General features: G+C 40.4%; 1 protein-coding gene across 12 annotated transcripts in view; it reads left to right on the forward strand.

Annotated features, from left to right (window-relative positions):
- The window catches only part of UTRN (utrophin), a 555,367-nt gene that overhangs the window by 167,024 nt on the left and 369,434 nt on the right, over window positions 1-18,909 (forward strand). For 11 of the 12 annotated variants that reach the window (XM_061428217.1, XM_061428218.1, XM_061428216.1 and 8 more), the window contains 5 exons: window positions 1,405-1,646; window positions 2,641-2,821; window positions 4,927-5,072; window positions 6,215-6,427; window positions 18,281-18,394. In XM_061428217.1, coding sequence (XP_061284201.1) covers window positions 1,405-1,646; window positions 2,641-2,821; window positions 4,927-5,072; window positions 6,215-6,427; window positions 18,281-18,394 — 896 coding nt within the window. Of the gene's footprint in view, window positions 1-1,404; window positions 1,647-2,640; window positions 2,822-3,875; window positions 4,685-4,926; window positions 5,073-6,214; window positions 6,428-18,280; window positions 18,395-18,909 lie in introns of those variants that run through there. The other variant, XM_061428226.1, reaches the window with a different exon arrangement.

Raw genomic sequence — 18,909 nt, forward strand, 5'->3', positions numbered from 1 at the left:
ATTTTATTTGCCAGCTTAATTTCCTTTCTTGTTTATCATAAATTACCCTGACATGTAAATTTGAAGTGGCTGATGTTATTTCTTTGCTCACTTAAAATGGAAATGGCCAGGCAGAAGCACAGGCTAGATTTCCATTGCTCAGGTAGTTTGTCAGAAAAAAACTATTTTTTTTAGTAATTTATTTAGTTTATGACCTGAATTAACAGGGATAATTGAACTTGAACTGTGGTGTGAATGTTTTGTCTAGGTGTGGTATTGTATTATCTTTGTAATGATGGACAGTTTACTTCAGCAATTGACATGGGTGATACATACACATTATGTAATGTCACGTTTGTATTTCTAATTTTCAGTGGATGTGGTGTAGTAGAAAAATTTTCAAAATTGCATCATCTCTGGATCCTAAGTGATCTTTTGTCTTACATGCCATTTTTTCCCCCTTAGAGCTCTCATTACCCTGGATTTTGATGGCATATATTTACAAAGTTTTATTGCCCTCCTGCTTAAATAATAAAGATGTTAAGCCCATCTTTTCAACATGCATGCCCTCCTCAGGAGATAACATTTCTTTTGCAGATTTCCCATAATTTTCATAGTAATTTTATGACTTGATGGTATTTTATATTAAGGGAAAGACTATGATAAAGCCTGTTATTATATAAAACTTATTTTTATGTACATTCTCTACCTCTCAAAAATATGAGACAAACAAAATTATAAGATGTCAACAATAAACATAATGTTTTTTTTTTTTTTTCCTGATATGTTTCTAAAGTAGATAATCTCAGCACTGGATTTCCTGGTCTGTGTGTAACATTCCAATAGGTTTGCTAATGCCTTTTGCTGAATCCTGCCTGCTGGCTTCCTATTCCTGCACTTACCAGGTTGCTCCCAGCACTAGGGGCTCTAGACATTCATTTTGCAATTCCTATGACGTGTGGTTTGGTCACCAAAGTCTCAAACTGTCTCCTCCTTTTTCTCTCTTTTTCCTGGTGACAGAGGGCCTACCTTCTGATGTCAGAGCCCCAGACAAATCCAAACCCTTCATTTTATTTCTCAGACTCAGACTAAAAACTAGTAGAGCAGTAGGTTGCTAAGGACAGAAACACACATCCTATAGAGAAGGCAGTGGCTGACACTCCACTGTTACGCTTTTTGTGATGGTCACCCCACTCCTGGACTGCTAGTATAAGCTCCCCCTCTCCTGTTTTTATCAGGGAATTAAGCATAATTATTTTTGAGAGCATCATTTTAATGTTTGTTGTGTAAAAAGGAACGTAAGAGAGTGATCAGTAAATATGATACTGCCTCATTATTTTCAATGTGTTAAAATGTTTACAGTAAATTGAAAACAAATTTTGTAATAATACCTAAAGTGTCTGCTTATTTTTTATGTCTACATAGAAGGTCTTCCTACCGAAGAAGTAAAAAATATTTTAGAGAAGGTATTATTGGAATGGAAGAATATATCACAGCGTTTGGAAGATCAGGCAAGAAAAATACAGCTGCAGGAAGATATTAATGCTTATTTCAAGCATCTTGATGAGCTCGAAAAGACCATAAAGACAAAAGAAGAGTGGGTAAAACACACTGCCTCTTCAGAATCTCCCCAGGAGTCCTTGCCAAGCTTGAAGGACGCCTATCAGGTAAAGACACAGCCATCCAGCACATGAAAGGGCTCTATGTCCAGTTCTGTATTTAATGAAAGAAAGTGAAAGTGAAGTAGCTCAGTCGTGTCCGACTCTTTGCGACACCGTGGACTGTAGCCCACCAGGCTCCTCCGCCCATGGGATTCTCCAGGCAAGAATACTGGAGTGGGTTGCCATCTCCTTCTCCAAGGGATCTTCCCGACCCAGGAATTGAACCTAGGTCTCCCGCATTTCAGGCAGACGCTTTAACCTCTGAGCTATAAAAGGAATTGAGAAAAGTAGTATTGAAGAATAGAAACACAGAGAATGGACTTATAGACACAAGGAAGGTAGGGCAGGGTTGGGCCAATCGAGAGAGTAGCACTGACATATATACACTGCTACTGCTGCTGCTGCTGCTGCTAAGTCGCTTCAGTCGTGTCCGACTCTGTGCAGCCCCATAGACGGCAGCCCACTTAGGCTCCTCTGTCCCTGGGATTCTCCAGGCAAGAATACTGGAGTGGGTTGCCATTTCCTTCTCCTACTGTGTGTAAAATAGCTAGTTCCCCGTGACTCAGTTGGTAAAGAATCTGCCTGCAGTGCGGGAGACCTGGGTTCAGTCCCTGGGTCGAGAAGATCCCCTGCACGAGGGAATGGCAACTGACTCCAGTGTTCTTGCCTGGAGAATCCCTATGACAGAGAAACCTGGTGGGCTATCATCCATAGTGTCTTAAAGAGTCGGACACAACTGATCAACTAGCACCTTGACTTGCACACAATAGCTACCTGAGTTTAGAACAGGAAGCTCAGCTCGGCGCTCTGTGATGACCAAGAAGGATGGGGTGGGGTGAGTTGGAGGGAGGCTCACAAGGGAGGGGATACATGTATACATTTAAAAAAAATAAAGAAGATGCGCCTTGTATCACATGCTTTCGGTGAACTCTGCTCTGATTGACTTTCTGTGAGGATTTTCATCCTCAGCGAGTTGTGTGATCACATTTTCTCTTCCTAGCGGGAGTTGACAAACCTCCGTAGCCTCCACCCCAGAATTGAAATGCTGCGTTCAAGCTGCTCAGCCTTGAAGTCTCGGCCTTTCGCCCCAGATTTTGTCCAGCAGGATTTAGAGAGCTTGGTGGGCCGGTACCAAGCCGTGCGACAGGGTTTAGAAGAGCGCCACCAACAGGTCGATAACGGTAAACCCACTCTCTTGCGTTTTTCTATTAGATGATTCCACCATCTTGCGTTCTCAGTTTGACTTAACTTAAAAATTACTCCCAATATTTAAACCTGGAGAAGGAAATGGCAACCCACTCCAATATTCTTCCCTGGGAAATCCCATAGACAGAGGAGCCTGGTGGGCTGTAGTCCATGGGGTCGCAAAGAGTTGGACACGACTGAAGTGACATAGCATAGCATGCATTTAGACCTTCAGTACACTTGCTTGCTTTACACCAGCCTCACTGTATTTTCCTCTGTGCCTGCCACTGTTCCACTTCTTAAAGTACATTCAGACTATTTCCTGGATTCACACTTGCTTGTGAAAATGCCGACATCTTTCACATGCTATTCAGACTGTGTTAATGGGATATAATGATTTTTAAAGAGTTTTTTTTTTTTTTTAGGGTGTTGTTTCTCCCTTTCACGGAAGGAGGCCAGCTGATATCATTACTAACAGGGCTAAAAAGACTGATTGCTTGCTCCTGTTTGCTCCAAATGGTTAAAGTTTTAGCAATACCATCTCCTCTTTTCAAAGAAAGTGTTCCTCTTTAAACATCGGAAACATTTTGAAGAATTTTTACCTTTGGATTAGGACTGGTCTGGGAAAGTTAATTCCTATAGATCTTTAAAACTCATTCCTCATATATTATTTTCTCCTTGGCTTTTAAGTCAGGAATTGTGTTGCATTATGTAATACTTTGGGAAAGGCATGCTAAAAAGCTACACATTTAACCATACCCTTCCTTGAGGCAATTGTAGGTTATGTAATGACATGTAAGACTCTGTATGTGTGCGTGGTGAGTGATTGGGTCATGTTTCCTTTCTTTTGGAAAGGCATTTGAACACCATACTTCTGTTGACTGAACTCAGTTAATCTAGACTGTGAAGGGTTTGAGAGGACCTCCTATTCAATTTGCTGTTATGAAATAGGCTTTTATTTTTGACAAGAGCAGTTTAAATGTTTATTCTTACCTTTAAAACAATTGCTAAGTTTATTTGTTTTTGTTTTTGATTGTGGTAACATATACATAACATAAAACTTACCATTTAAACCATTTTAAAGTGTAGAGTTCAGGAGTGTAAAATATATTCACGTTGTTGTGCAACCCAGCCCCAGAACTTTTTCACTTTGTAAAACCGAAACTATATACCCGTTCAGCAGCAGCTCTTCATTTCCTCCTCCCCCCAGCCCCTGGCAGCCACCATTCTACTCTCTGTTTCCATGAGGTTGACTATTCTAGAAACTTCTCCTAAGTGGAATCAGACAGTTTTTCTTTTTTGTTGACTGCTTCATTTCACTTATCCTCAGAGTTCCTTTTTGTGGGTTGGGTATGTCAGAATTTCCTTCCTTTTGGAGGCTGAATAGTATTCTGTTTTCTGTAGACTTCATGTTTTGCTTATCTATTCATTTATAGATGAGCGTTTGGGTTGTTTCCACCCTTCGGCTATTGTGACTAATACTTCTGGTTTCTTTTGCTGCTGGCTGGTCTCAGCTCTTTGTGCTTCATATGAGCTGGCTTCCTCTCTGCTCTAGTGTTGCTTGTCTGTAAATGTGACATCAGTGGCTGAAGTACCCATCCCTCCAGCTGGCTGGGGCAGCCATTATTTCTCAGGGTACCTGTGCGCCTGGCTGTGGTGTTCTGTACAGCGTCCACCGCTCTGCGGGTGGTGGTCTGTCTACACACTTGAACTTAGAGGATAACTGGCTGAGGGGATCTTTGTCTCCTTTTATTCTTTGTGTAGCTACTGGGGAAAAGGAGATTATATGAGACAAAAGGATCATTGTAGTACCGTCTTCAGAGAGACATTTCATCATGATGAAATGAAGAAAAATGATGGTGGGTTACTTAATATTTCAAGCATCAACATCCGCAGGAATGAAGTCACCACTGTCTGACTCTAAGAAATGCCAGTGGAGTGATTTATTTGATCTCTAAGAGAGACCCTTTGTAATTTTAATTATGGAGTTTAACTTCTTGTGTAATAGAATTCACCTATTATATATGAAGATTAACAATAGATATAGCAATATTAATTTCCTAACAATAGTTTCTCAAAGTGAGTACTTTTCCATGAACAGAACTGAAGAGCCGACCTGGACGTGTGTATTTGGAAACATTGAAAACACTGACAGATCTGCTAAATGACTCTGAAAGTAAGGCCCAGATGTCTTTGAATGTCTTGAATGATCTGGCAAAGGTGGAGAAGGCCCTCCAAGAAAAAAAGGTAATATATGTTTTAGGCCTAAGTGGTCTAGGTTCATTTCTAACATATATATTTTGAAATGTTTTTTAAAAATGTATTCATTTTGGTCAAAATTGATCAAACATTGCTTATATTTCTTGTAATTTGAGTTACTATAATTTAAGATCTCAGATACAAGATAGTTATTAAATGTTTTTAATAGAATTTGCGAAGTCACTTCTGTTGTGTCCAACTCTTTGCGACCCCATGGACCATAACCCGCCAGGCTTCTCTGTCCATGGGATTCTCCAGGCAAGAATACTGGAGCTGGTTGCCATTTCCTCCTCCAGGGATCTTCCCGACTCAGAGATCGAGCCTGTGGCTCTATGGCATTGGCAGGTGGGTTCTTTACCACTAGTGCCACCTGGGAAACCCTCTAGTAGAATAAAAGCATATTTTCTCCTTCTATTGTGACTAGCTTAAAATTCTCAACTAGATAAAATATCTTTAATGAAATCAAGAATATTGATTGTGTTCTTTTTCTGTGTTGATTGAAAATGCTTCCCTGGTCACTTAGAGCATGTGTCTGCACTGTTTCATCAGATATAACTGATTCCCCATCGAGCCTTGCACACTGGGCCCTCATTGGGCCTGTTGTTCTGTTAGTTTTTAGTGCAGAGAATGTTGGATTGGCCAAAAAGTTTGTTCAGGTGTTCCATAAGATATTACAGGAACACCCAAGTGAACTTTTGTCCAACCCAATATATTGTCTTGAAACCACACACAACTCATAGGGAAAGCTATGACTTTTTTGATTATACTTATTGGTTTTTCATGGGACTTCCCTGGTGTTTCAGTGGTAAAGAATCTGCCAGCAATGCAGGAGATGCAGCAGACGTGGATTTGATCCCCCAATCTGGAAGATCCTTTGGAGGAGGGAATGACAGGTCACTCCAGTATTCTTGCCTGGGAAACCCATGGCCACAAAGATTCAGTCCGTGGGGTCTCAAAGAGTTGGACATGACTGAAGCGACTGGGCACATTCTTTTTGCATGAGTTTTTCACCATTCTTTTTTGATCAAATTCTCTTTAAAAAGTGATTTTGACTGTTTATAACCATTATTATTGAATATCTTCACAGATAGATTATATGAGTATTTTTAATCTTGAACTCTGTTTTCCAGGCTCTTGATGAAATCCTGGTGAATCAAAAACCTACCTTACATAAACTTGCAGAAGAAACAAAGGCTTTGGAGAAAAATGTTTCTCCAGATATAGAAAAAACATATAAGCAAGAATTTGATGATGTTCAAGGAAAGTGGAACAAACTGAAGGTCAAGGTTTCCAAAGATCTGCATTTGCTTGAAGAAATTACCCCCAAACTCAGAACTTTTGAGGTAAATCTAAAGGCCACTAGGGCGTTTAGTTTATTACAGAGTAAAGTAGTAATTGTTAGTAAATATCTATTATTTGAGCAGTTTGCATTCTTTCTGGTCCCATGTTTGTTAATGTACTTAAGATGGGATATAAAACTCCAACCAAAGACATACTTTTAGTGGTGCTGGAAAACACATTTATTTCCTTTTGCCTGGCAAAAAGGTTTATTGGTAGCAGTAAACTGGACCTTGCAGATAAGAGAAAATTGCTTAAAATTGTCAAAATAATGTTTCAGAGATGAGCCCACATGAAATAGCTGGTGGTTAGATTGCAGTGGAGACTCGGTTAGAGTGGTAGAAGTTGCCTGGATAGTAGCAGATAGCTGAGTTCTTGAAGCTGATCCGTTAAGATTTCAGACATTTTTAGACCTTTGAAAAACCTGAACTAGGCTACTAACAACCAGTATCAGATTGGGAAAGCAGGTGATTTGAGGGACATGAAAATTCGGCAAAGTGAAAGTGAAAGCCGACTCTTTGCTACCTCATGAACTATACAGTCCATGGAATTCTCCAGACCAGAATATTGGAGTGGGTAGCCTTCTCCAGGGGATCTTCCCAACCCAGGGATCGAACCCAGGTCTCCTGCATTGCACGCGGATTCTTTGCCATATGAGTTGCAAGGGAAGCCCAAGAATACTGGAGTGGGTAGCCTATCCACTCAGCAGGGGATCTTCCTGAACCAGGAATCAAACAGGAGTCTCCTGCATTGCAGGTGGATTCTTTACCAACCGAGGTATTCAGAAACAAGATCCTTTGTTCCGTCTGAAAATGTTGGCAGATAGAAAGTTCCAGAGGAAAGTACAATGTGAGGATATAAGGAGAAACTGGTCAAGGTCCATGTCAGATGGGACAGTCAGGATTTAACGTTTCACCTGCAAGGAGGATGAAGAAGGGAAGTAATGAAGGTCGGGTAGAGAAGGATGAACCTCTCTACCTTCTCACCTTGTAGGCAAGGTCGGGATGAAGGATGACCTGATTACACTCTCTTTGTAGCCCACTCCTTGCTTCCTTTGTGGCTCAGCTGGTAAAGAATCTGTCTATAATGCAGGAGACCTGGGTTCGATCTCTGGGTTGGGAAGATCCCCTGGAGAAGGGAAAGGCTACCCACTCCAGTATTCTTGCCTGGAGAATTCCATGGACTATATAGTCTATGGGGTCATGAAAAGTAGGACACAACAGAGGGATTTTCACTTTCACTTTTAGTGCCTCTTTACCTCAGTCTTTTGTGGTTTATTTTCTCTACTGATGTATCCAAGGTATACTTCTCATATAGTGCCTGGCACAGAGAAGACATGCAGTGATATTTTTCAGTGAATGAAATGAGATTAGTAATATGAGATTTAGATGTGCACATATATATATATATATATACTTAGAGATGTTTTTTATACATATACTTATATATATGAGAATTTTTATAAAAGTTGTTTCAAAGACAGTGGAAATATTGAAATGAAGACAAAACTTACGAAAATGATGTTTTAAAAATTAGAATCAGAGCATGTGGTAGAAGCTGGTAGGCGATATAGTCTAGGGCAGGATCCAGGAAGATGAGCAAGAGAGGGGATCACCGAAATATGAGGGAAGCTGTTTGACACAGAAACTAATGGACAGGTCCAAGGCATGACAGGAGAATAAGGATGGCAGGGGCTCTGTGTGTGTATGGTCGTAGTGGAAGGAATTAGTTTTCTTGAAGTATAAGCTGTAGTTCTACACTGAGATCTCATTCGAACAATCCATTAATTTTGAAGAGGAGTGTGTTTTTCTGTAGTTCAGTGTTTTTGGCTTATTTAAATTTGTGAGTGGATCCACTTCCCTTTGTGTGTGTGTGTGTGTGTGGGCGTGCATGTTAGTTGCTCAATAGTGTTAGACTCTTTGCGAACCTCATCGCAGCCCTCCAGTCTCCTCTGTCCGTGCAATTCTCCAAGCAAGGATACTAGAGTGGGTAGCCATTCCTTTCTCCAGGAGATCTTCCAGAACCAGGGATTGAACCCAGGTACCTGCTTTGCAGGCAGATTCTTTCCTGTCTGAGCCACCAGTCTTCAATTGTCATTCTTTCCAATATTAAAACCCACAATTACTCTTATTTGTGATTTTAAATTTTTGTTATGTTCCAAGTATTGGATTATCAGTGGTTCTCAACCATGGGTAAATTTCCCCCCAGAAGGACATGTTTTTAACGTTTGGAGACATTTTTTGTTATCACAACTATAGGGAAAGGGTAGGTTCTGTTGGCAACTTAGTGGGTAGAGGCCATGGTTACAGCTGATGCACAGGACAGCCCACACAACAGAAGAATTTTCTGGTCCAGATGTCATCAGGGCCAAGGTTGAGCAATGCTGGTTAAAGTATTTCCTATCTTTTCAAAAGATCATTGCTTTATTTTCATAAATTCTGAGATGTAGTTAGGAAAATTTACAGGTGAAGATTAACCCAAGGGTTAATCTCTTCTGACTTCCTGATGTGTTATTTTCAGTTCAGTTTAGTTCAATTGCTCAGTCGTGTCCGACTCTGCGACCCCATGAATCACAGCACACCAGGCCTCCCTGTCCATCACCAACTCCCGGAGTTCACCCAGACTCACGTCCATCAAATCAGTGATGCCATCCAGCCATCTCATCCTCTGTCATCCCCTTCTCCTCCTGCCCCCAATCCCTCCCAGCATCAGAGTCTTTTCCAATGAGTCAACTCTTCGCATGAGGTGGCCAAAGTACTGGAGTTTCAGTTTTAGCATCAGTCCTTCCGAAGAACACCCAGGGCTAATCTCCTTTAGAAGGGACTGGTTGGATTTCCTTGCAGTCCAAGGGACTCTCAAGAGTCTTCTCCAACACCACAGTTCAAAAGCATCAATTCTTTGGCGCTCAGCCTTCTTCACAGTCCATCTCTCACATCGATACATGACCACTGGAAAAACCATAGCCTTGACTAGATGGACCTTTGTTGGCAAAGTAATGTCTCTGCTTTTGAATATGCTGTCTAGGCTGGTCATAACTTTTCTTCCAAGGAGTAAGCGTCTTTTAATTTCATGGCTGCAGTCACCATCTGCAGTGATTTTGGAGCCCATAAAAATAAAGTCTGACACTGTTTCCACTGTTTCCCCATCTATTTCCCATGAAGTGATGGGACCGGATGCCATGATCTTCGTTTTCTGAATGTTGAGCTTTAAGCCAACTTTTTCACTCTCCTCTTTCACTTTCATCAAGAGGCTTTTTAGTTCCTCTTCACTTTCTGCCATAAGGGTGGTATCATGTGCATTTCTGAGGTTATTGATATTTCTCCTGGCAATCTTGATTCCAGCTTGTGTTTCTTCCAGTCCAGCGTTTCTCATGATGTACTCTGCATAGAAGTTAAATAAACAGGGTGACAATATACAGCCTTGATGAACTCCTTTTCCTATTTGGAACCAGTCTGTTGTTGTTATTTTAGGGTTAGCTAAATGCATGCCAATATTTTAATATGGAATTTAAAGTGAATAAGTATTCCTCCAGAACACAAAAGAGAGTTCTAGAATTCTGTCATTGCAAATCCAGGCCAAATGGAGCATATGCCAACTTTTCTTTTTCTTAAGTTGTTCAGTTGTGTCTGACTCTTTGTGACCCCATGGACTGCAGCCTGCCAGGCTCCTCTATCCATGGAATTCTCCAGGCAAGAATACTGGACTGAGTAGCCCTTCCTTTCTCCAGGGGATCTTCTCAACATAGGGATTGAACCCAGGTCTCCTGCATTGCAAGCAAATTCTTTACGGTCTGAGCCACCAGGGAAGCCCAGTTGGAGCATACGCCAACTTTATTTCCACTAAAAATGTCTCACTCACTTCAAGCACATGTGTCTGGATACTTAGATTTTTTGGTTGTTTTGTGTTACATTAACAGATTTTAATGTGAATTACAAATTTTTAATTTACTTTTTGTGTCCTAACTGTAAGACTGTTGGCGATGTCTGTATTCCTTAGACATGCAGCTTCTTTATTGAAATATATGTTTCTTCAGTTCTAAAAAACATTTTGCTCCTATATTTGCTTTGAATGAATTGCTTGTTATTTAACTACTCACAATTCACTTAGGAAAACTTTTACTTTTTCCCTAAAGATAATTGCAATAAATATTCACTTGTAGATTAAAGTTGTTTTTCCTTTTTTACTGACCTGGTGTCTTTTTCTAGGCATTCAAGTTCTATTTTGTCTTTAAGGCGTGAAGTACTCTAGGTTTTCTATTCACTGCCAATTTATGATGATGTTTCTTAGGAACAAAGTGGTTGACTTGTTTATTTTTCAAATGCATTTTGAACTGTGTAAGAAATACATACATACTGCTCATTGAAGACATTGAGTAATAGAGATGGAGAATGAGCATTGAGAAGTTCCCTTTCTTTCCCAATGAGCTTCCCTGGTGGCTCAAATGGTAAAGAATCTGCCTGCAATGCAGGAGATCCAGGTTCAACCCCTGGGTTGGGATCTCCTGCAGAAGGAATTGGCAACCCACTTCAGGACTCTTGTGTGAAGAATTCCGTGGACAGAAAAGCCTGGCAGGCTACAGTTCATGAGTTTGCAAAGAGTTGGATGTGACTGAGTGACCAGCTTTCACTTTTCTTCCCCAATACCATTTCCTTTCCTGGGAGCAGTGAACAGTAACAGCGATCCTTGCTGGAGATAAACATACTCAAAGTAAGAAAGAAAAGTTCATGAATATGACTAATTCTAATCATTTTCCCCCTTACTAACAGAACCAAGTGATACTGGGACTCCATGAGGGACTGCATTGATACTCCCAGTATTACTTGTATCTCAGTATCACGTCTATTTAAATAGATGGTATACAAATGCATGAATATGGATTAGAGTATCAATTTCGCTACTCAAAATAGTAATGCTTTTTATTGACACAGCACATTTAAACTTTGAGAGTATTTTCAAAGCTGTGTACTTATAGTTTCCCTACCATCCCTTCAATACTTGTAAGGTGATCTTGGTATCTTTTTATGTGCCAATTTTAGTTTTCTGTTATTTGTTGGCAAATAGTGTTTTTCTTACATGCCTGCCTTTCACATATCTACATGGCTGGTTTCTTTTATATAGATAGTGGTGGGGCCAGCATTGTTATTCACAGTGTCATGTTCAAATATGTTTGTAAATTCTTTAAATCTATTTTTTGCCAAATTAATGATCTCAGTTCTTGTACTTAAAATGTAGACTGGTGCTTTAAAAAAACTCTCACAGAAAGTCCTACCGCTCTTTCCAGGCAGCAAAATATTTTAAAACATATAAAAAGTTTTACTATTGATTTTACTGACATGAGTTTCTTATGAATTATGGGGATTAAATGTTATAAAGTCCTAAGACACTGCTATCACCAGCAGTAATATCTTTGAGTTCAGGGGCTGCAAGTGTATTTCCTATGGTTTCCTTCATCCTGTTCAAGATCCCCTGTAGCATGTCATGGGCCTCCCAAGTGGCGCTAGTGGTAAAGAACCCGCCTGCCAATACAGGTGACTTAAGAGATGTGGGTTTGATCCCTGGGTCAGGAAGATCCCCTGGAGGAAGGGATGGCAGCCCACTCCAGTATTCCTGCCTGGGAAATCCCATGGACAGAGGGGCCTTGTGGCTACAGTCCATAGAGTCCCACAGGGCTGGACACAGCACCTCCAAGTCATGAAACTGTCCTCAAGGCCCACACAAACTCTCATATTTACCACCCTCCTCTTTGCACCTTCTCTTTTGCCCCTTCTGTTCGGAGACTGTTCTGTAACCTGATGCCCCGATAATCCCACTACTGTTTAAATCTGACTCCTGCTTGCAGCCTCTTCTCTTTTGGATTCACTGTTGCACTAATACCAGAATTGTGTTTCTGGAAAGCGTCTGGTTGTCTTTGCCACGATAATACAAAGTGCTCTCATGCATCTCATATCTCCTGCCCTCTCCTTGCTCTCGAGCCCTGCCTGCATCTTCTCCTGTGAGCTGTGTCGGGTGGGGAGACGGTGTAGTGGGTCACAAAGAACACAGCGGACGATTGCCCTTTTCCGGAAAAGTCACTTACTTGCTAGGAATTTACAGCCTCCTTTTCTCGGTTCATCCTTAAAGAAGATGCTTCTATGGGCAGTCTTTGGTCTTATTCACCATCACACTCACAGCTAATTATTCCTTCCTCCACTACATGTTGTTTACACCTTCACAGTTACCCAATCTCAGGCCACCTTTTATTAAGGCTGAGACCTGTATGTCTGTCCTTTGCCACGGCGTCAGCTCTTTGAGCATAGAAACCTTGTCTGGCATGTAGCAGGCAAGTGGATGTGAACGGCTCTGCTTTGCAGGTGCCTGCAGGCATAATACGCGTTCATACCTCTCTAGTGAGGTTGGATCTGTTATAAAGTCTAAATGCCTGGGTGTCCTTGGCAGGACACCCGTGTAGTCACACCCTCCCTTCAACTGATGGAAAAAGACGCACACTGAACACTCTGTGTGTTCTCACCCGGAGTGCGGAAGGGAACGTGCTGGAGCTCCGAAACAAGAGAACCGGGTTTAGAAATTACTCTGGAACACATTTCAGGGTGAAAACCCGACGGTAAACGTTTTCTAAAAGTAATGTGCTGTGTAACTGATTTAATTCTTTCTAGGTAACATGTAACTGATAGAATGATCTCATAGGGGTTTTTTTTCTTCTCCTCATTGTGAATGCGTTTTACTGCAATCCAGGAAATACTGGTGCTTTTTGGATCTTAAAGTTAAGAATTCCATTGGTTTCAGATTAATAAATGCAGTAGCAGTGTCACTGCTGGCCTTCTCTACTAAGTGAGGGAGCACCGAGAGTGTTTTGAGGTTAATGAATATAAATCAAAGAAAACAGAAACATACTGCCCTAAGTTGCTGTTTTAAATTTGGTTTCACAACTCTTCTTGCCTATGGCTTGGGTTAGATATTGGCTATTTAAAAAGCTGTGGATGTTCCAACAGATGGGGGAGGAACAAGATAAAATGCCAAGAATTTCACTGTAAATAAAATCTTGGGTGGTAGTTGTGTACCTTGGAATCTTACTGTCGTCTGTCCAGAGAGACCAGGCTTCAGATTTCCTCCATCCCTGGTTCAGGGGCTGGGGTGTGGGAGATGGACGTGTAGGCTTAATGGAATTGTTTTTATGACCTCACATTCCTCTTCTGTGACCCAGCAGCAGGTGTTGCTCAGCCAAAGTGCTTACAGATCAGTGCTTTTGAGCCGTGGTGGTCAGTGCAGCATTTTGACCCCTTCAAACTGGAGTATTTGATACTTTGGTTTTCATAACTTCCGCATTAGTCATTTTATATTTCACTGAGAATTTATGAGTATAAATAGGAATGAGAAATGGTTACCTTCGATTAGTGTTTATAGTGTGTTTCTGCATGTGAAATAATAACATTCATTTTAGAAATTTACTAGGATTTAAACAATTTTTTTTGTTATGCTTTAAAGAACTGAAGTCCCTCCAATGAAGAGAGAACATTAGAAATTGCCCCGTTTAAGTATCTCTCTTTATCTCTATTTATCTATTCCTATATTCATTCTGCAAGTGGATGGAGATGGTAAAAAAAAAAATTAAATACACATTAGTGTACATTAGAAACTCATAAAGGCATCAGCTGAGTGATTGTTAAATGGACAGAGAAACACTGTTCATTTGAGCGTTTTCACTTTCTTTGTAACCTCTTATCTATACAGTTCACTTAAAGATGAGCAGATTTCGGTGTTTTTTAAAAGCACAGGAAACATCTGCTACAAGTGGACTAAGACAGTTATTTTTCTTCTAGGGAAAGAGGAGATATTGGAAGGCTTCTCCATCTTTCAGGTTTAGCTGCACACAAGTCGCTGCTGTAGTGATCTTAGTGACCTCATAACCTTTCCCACACAGTACAGCCACCGGGTAGAGAGGCCTTGTGCAGCTGCTGTTATCAGGCCCCTTTCTTTGGGGCCTTTTCTCATGTACTTGGGTTCCTTCTGCTGAGCTGAATTCAGCCAGGTCTGGTGAGAAAGATCATAAAGCAGCAGCCCTTTCACACAGTCACTTTGAGCAGTTATAGGATGGAGCCAGCATTGATGTTGACAGCAGTTGAGCTCTTTACACTGCTGCTTATGCAAATATGTCCTCACCCTTGCTGCTGGTTCTGCCAAGTGTCTGTTGGGAACAGACACCAGAACCCAAAGGGGTAATTCTATTGTGGGCTTAACCTTGGTAATAAGGCACTTGATTTTGTAGGTCTGAGTAATAATAGCTACCATTTACTACAAACCTACTCTGTACCAGAGCCAATCTAAACCATCTCTGTTTTTCAGTATAGTCAGGCAAAGTAGTTGTTATTATTCCTGTTTTATAGGTGAGCTATGGAAGCTCCCAGAAGAGAAACTGAGAAGTTTCTCAAGGTCTCGTGGCTGGTTAGGTGCTGAGCTAGGTAGTCAGACCTTGGTCTTTCTTTTCAAAGGTCACACTGCCTTAGAACTGAGCATGGTCAGGATTACCTGCAGGACTTTTAGTAGTGAAAACAGCTTTCGGATTCCTCTCTGTTCCCTTTGTTATCACTGGGATGATCCATTGGTCTCCATGGGTTGTTGGTGTCTGTTGCTTCCCTCTTCCTTTTTTCTCATGTTTAACTGTACAAGGGGGCTTCTCAGGTGGCTCAGTGGTAAAGAATCTGCATGCCAATGCAGGAGCCACAGGAGATGCTGGTTTGTCCCTGGGTCAGGAAGATCTGCTGGAGAAGGGCATGGTAACCCACTCCAGTATTCTTGCTTGGAGAATAATACCATGGACAGAGGAGCTTGGCGGACTGAAGTCCGTGGGATCTCAAAGAGTCCTACACGACTGAGTGACTGAGCATGCACACATGTAACTGTAAGAAGAGGAATGGGTGTGTGCATGTGAATTGTGTGTGCTCACCAAGGGTCTGTGTGTATCTGAAGGAGGGAGAGAAGAAAGAGGTTGATGGCACAGGACTTCCCTTTCTGTACCAATGGCAGGGATCACTCAGGCTGCTCACTTCAGTCAAGGCTGATTGTGGTTAAAACCTCCATATAAATTTCAAAAATTCTTGGCCTGGGAGACTGTCAATTTTCCTTACTCCAAACTCGATTTAATGAATTGCCCAGTTACACAGCTGTAATGCTGCCTTGAATTCTTAAAAAGTTCAGACTAGAGATTAACAGTGCAAAAAGTGGTAACAAATTAAGTGAACAGTTTAAAAAGGCCCTCATGAACTCTATAGATGTATTTATACTTTCCTTTTGCAGTTTTTATCTTTTGCACACCCCACCCTACCCTGCCCTGACTATATCTTCCTAAGCAGTCTTCTTGGATAAGACCCATGAATGCTGAAGCCAGCCCAAAAGAAGAGAGATGTCACCGATTGAAAATATTATCAGAGTAGCATGGATGTATGAGAAGAGTGACAGAAACAGGCTAAAGAGCAGAGGGAAAGGAAGCTTGGGGAAAGAGCTCAGTGTGACTGAAAGGGCTTTCAAAGCTGTGCTTGGGACAAGGAGAATGAGAAATGCTTGCTCCGGGTGGTATAATATGAATAGAGGAGACAGAAAGGCTCGGCCACATAAGCCCTCTTTGCTTCCCATCTTCATCAGAGAATGACCTTGCAAGCTGGAAAGTGGAGAATGGTCATTACTGAGAGTGCATTAGAGCCTGAATTATGAGTTAGATGGAAAAGCCACGCAGTCCTTCTGATGCCTAAATCTACATCCCCAGTAATGTGGTGTTTTACCCATGATCTCAAGGTCGCATTATGCGACTTGTGAGGAAATTACCAGGACAATGGAGATGGGTGAATGTCTTAAATAAGGGGGAGATGAGTGAATGTCCTAAATAAGGGGGAACATTCTTTTCTAGAAGCTAAGGACCTGCACTAAGCTTGATGTCAATTCCTGGCAAAGCTGTAGATAAATGATTGACCAGAGACCTTACCTGTGCTTAGGAAAGAGTGTGGTGGTCCCCAGGAATCAGCATGGATACCACTCAGAAGCCTTGTCCAGACCTCATTTCTTTAAGTACTGCTTTCTTTTATTTATTTTCTGGAGGAGGATACTAGATTATTAGATATACAGATTCATAGTCTCACATTTCATGTGTGCTCATTTAGCTTAAATAGTGCTCACAGACTATCATTATGGGTAAAGCTTCATTTCAGTAAAGTATTTGGGAACATCCCTTAAAACCTAAGTGGAATGCTACTTAGATGCTATCCCATGTTTTGAAAACTAAGCCGAGAAGTTTGTTGGCTAATGAACGAGGTGATGTGCTCATGGGGGGATGCTCAGGAAGGCACTGTAACTGGCCTTATTTTTCACCTGGGAAAGAACCCCCAAACCCAACCAAACAACAACAACAAAAAACCCAAGCCAACAGAAGAACAATGCCTCACTGTCAGATTGCAGATAAGAGAAAACTGGGAAGAGCAGCTGATAAGAAAGTGGAGAGACTAAAAATTCAAATCATTCTGTTGGCTTTTTATTATTTTATTACTAAGTAGTATTGTTAAATATTGTTGATATTTGTAAATTTCAAGTTCTGAATTTATTACAGAAATTAATTAAACAATATAGGGTAGGGAAAATATCCTTTTGAGGTCATTATGGAAATTTTGGAGTTTTAGCTAACCATAATATTATGAATAATATATATCTATAAAAATTTTTGTAAAGGAAACAAAATGCAACTCTACAATAAGAAAAATAAAACAAAAAAAATTTAGATGACATTTTCTGAATTTACTAACTATAACTGAAATACCACTTAGGTTCCCTCTTTGTCATTCATTCCAGTATTTTAAGGATGAGAGTAATTGGTTCTTTATGGCATACTTTAAATATGTTAAAAAGTTGATGTAATTACCAGAGCATGTTGATCAGGGTGTTGAGAACAGTATCTGAGTATCATGTTCCAGAGACATTACAGCATGAATTATGAGTTTATAACCACTAAAAGACTAAGGGAAGACATAGTGGCTGCTTTCCAGCCTGAAGGTTATTTTTGAATAAGATAGTTAATTTATCTCCATTCCTGGAGAGGAGGGAGGAACAAGAAACAAATAATTGAGGAAGGTACAAGGAAAGGAACAAGTCGTACTGACCAGTGATGAATGGGCACCTGGAAAGAAATGACCATCACTTTAATGTAGTTTTGGAGCTGAAGTTGGACCTAGTTATTTGCATTCTTTAAGGTCCAGTTCCAATGTTACTACGTCTCTGAAGTCTCATTCTTTCTGCAAAATGTTTGCTTTCTCATTTCCCCAGCACCACACGAAGGAACTGGATAACAGTGAGTGCTTAGTAAGTGCTGGATGAAGGCATGGCGCTGGGTAGTGGACCATACGGGGTTCTTAGATAACAAAGCACCAGTAACAGAACTAAGAGCAGTCTACTGGACTCCCTCCACTGTGCTGTTTTTCAAATCCTGCTTTGAGTAGCTAACTTAAGGAGAAAATAGTGCTAAATTATATAAGAATGAGAGATTTTTTTAAGCTGATTATACCTAGAAAAGCATTTCTCCCTTTAATTTGAATTTTTAATCTTAGATATAGCTCATTATTAAGCAAGATAGCTTTGTTCACTGGAGGACATTTTGAAATTTTTAGAATGATCACCAAGATATCATCTCATGAGGATTTTAGGCAACAATGAAGGAAATAATTATTTTCAATGTTGGAAGTTTTTTTTTTAAAGAAAATAAATGAAAATGATGCTATCAAAGTTTTGAAAAGTTGCCTTTTCTCCTGTAGCAGTAGATCTTGAGATGTAGTAGGTTGAATGTCACTGAGTAATATCCCCCTTTGTTATTGTGTTCGATCTAGGCTGATTCGAAAGTCATTGAGAAGTGGATGGATGGTGTGAAAGACTTCTTAATGAAAGAGCAGGCTGTCCAAGGAGATGCCGAAGGGCTCCAAAGACAGCTTGACCAATGCTCTGTGAGTTCTGCTGATCTGGGGAATCTGCTGTAATAAATAAAATTTTCTTCTTCCTCTATTATTTGCTGCTTTTATTAAAATTGTAAGAATATGGCATGACAAGAAACCTAGATAAAATATGTTTCAATATAAACCTGTTTTTTGACTTTGTAGCTAGTCAAAGAATGACTTATAGTTCACGTTTCTATTTTTGGCTGTGATTATAAAGTTTTAAAAAAATTATTTATTTTATATTGGAACATAGTTGCAGATATACAGCAAAGTGATTCAGTTATACATATATCTATCTCTTTTTCAGATTCTTTTCCCACATAGGTTACTACAGAATAAATTTTGGATGGAGAATACAAGAGCAATTTTAGTTCATTAGTGGCTGCTGTTTTACGTTGCAGTGACAGTCTTAGTGTCATAATTACCAATTGTATATCACTCTTACTGTACTTATGGTGAGACTTTAAGAAAAACACTTTTTACAAATGAAGTTTGCCAGTAATACTTCATGCGTTTTATATTTG

This window comes from Bos javanicus, chromosome 9 (assembly GCF_032452875.1).
Source record: "Bos javanicus breed banteng chromosome 9, ARS-OSU_banteng_1.0, whole genome shotgun sequence".
In the NCBI taxonomy this organism is placed as follows: Eukaryota; Metazoa; Chordata; class Mammalia; order Artiodactyla; family Bovidae; genus Bos; species Bos javanicus.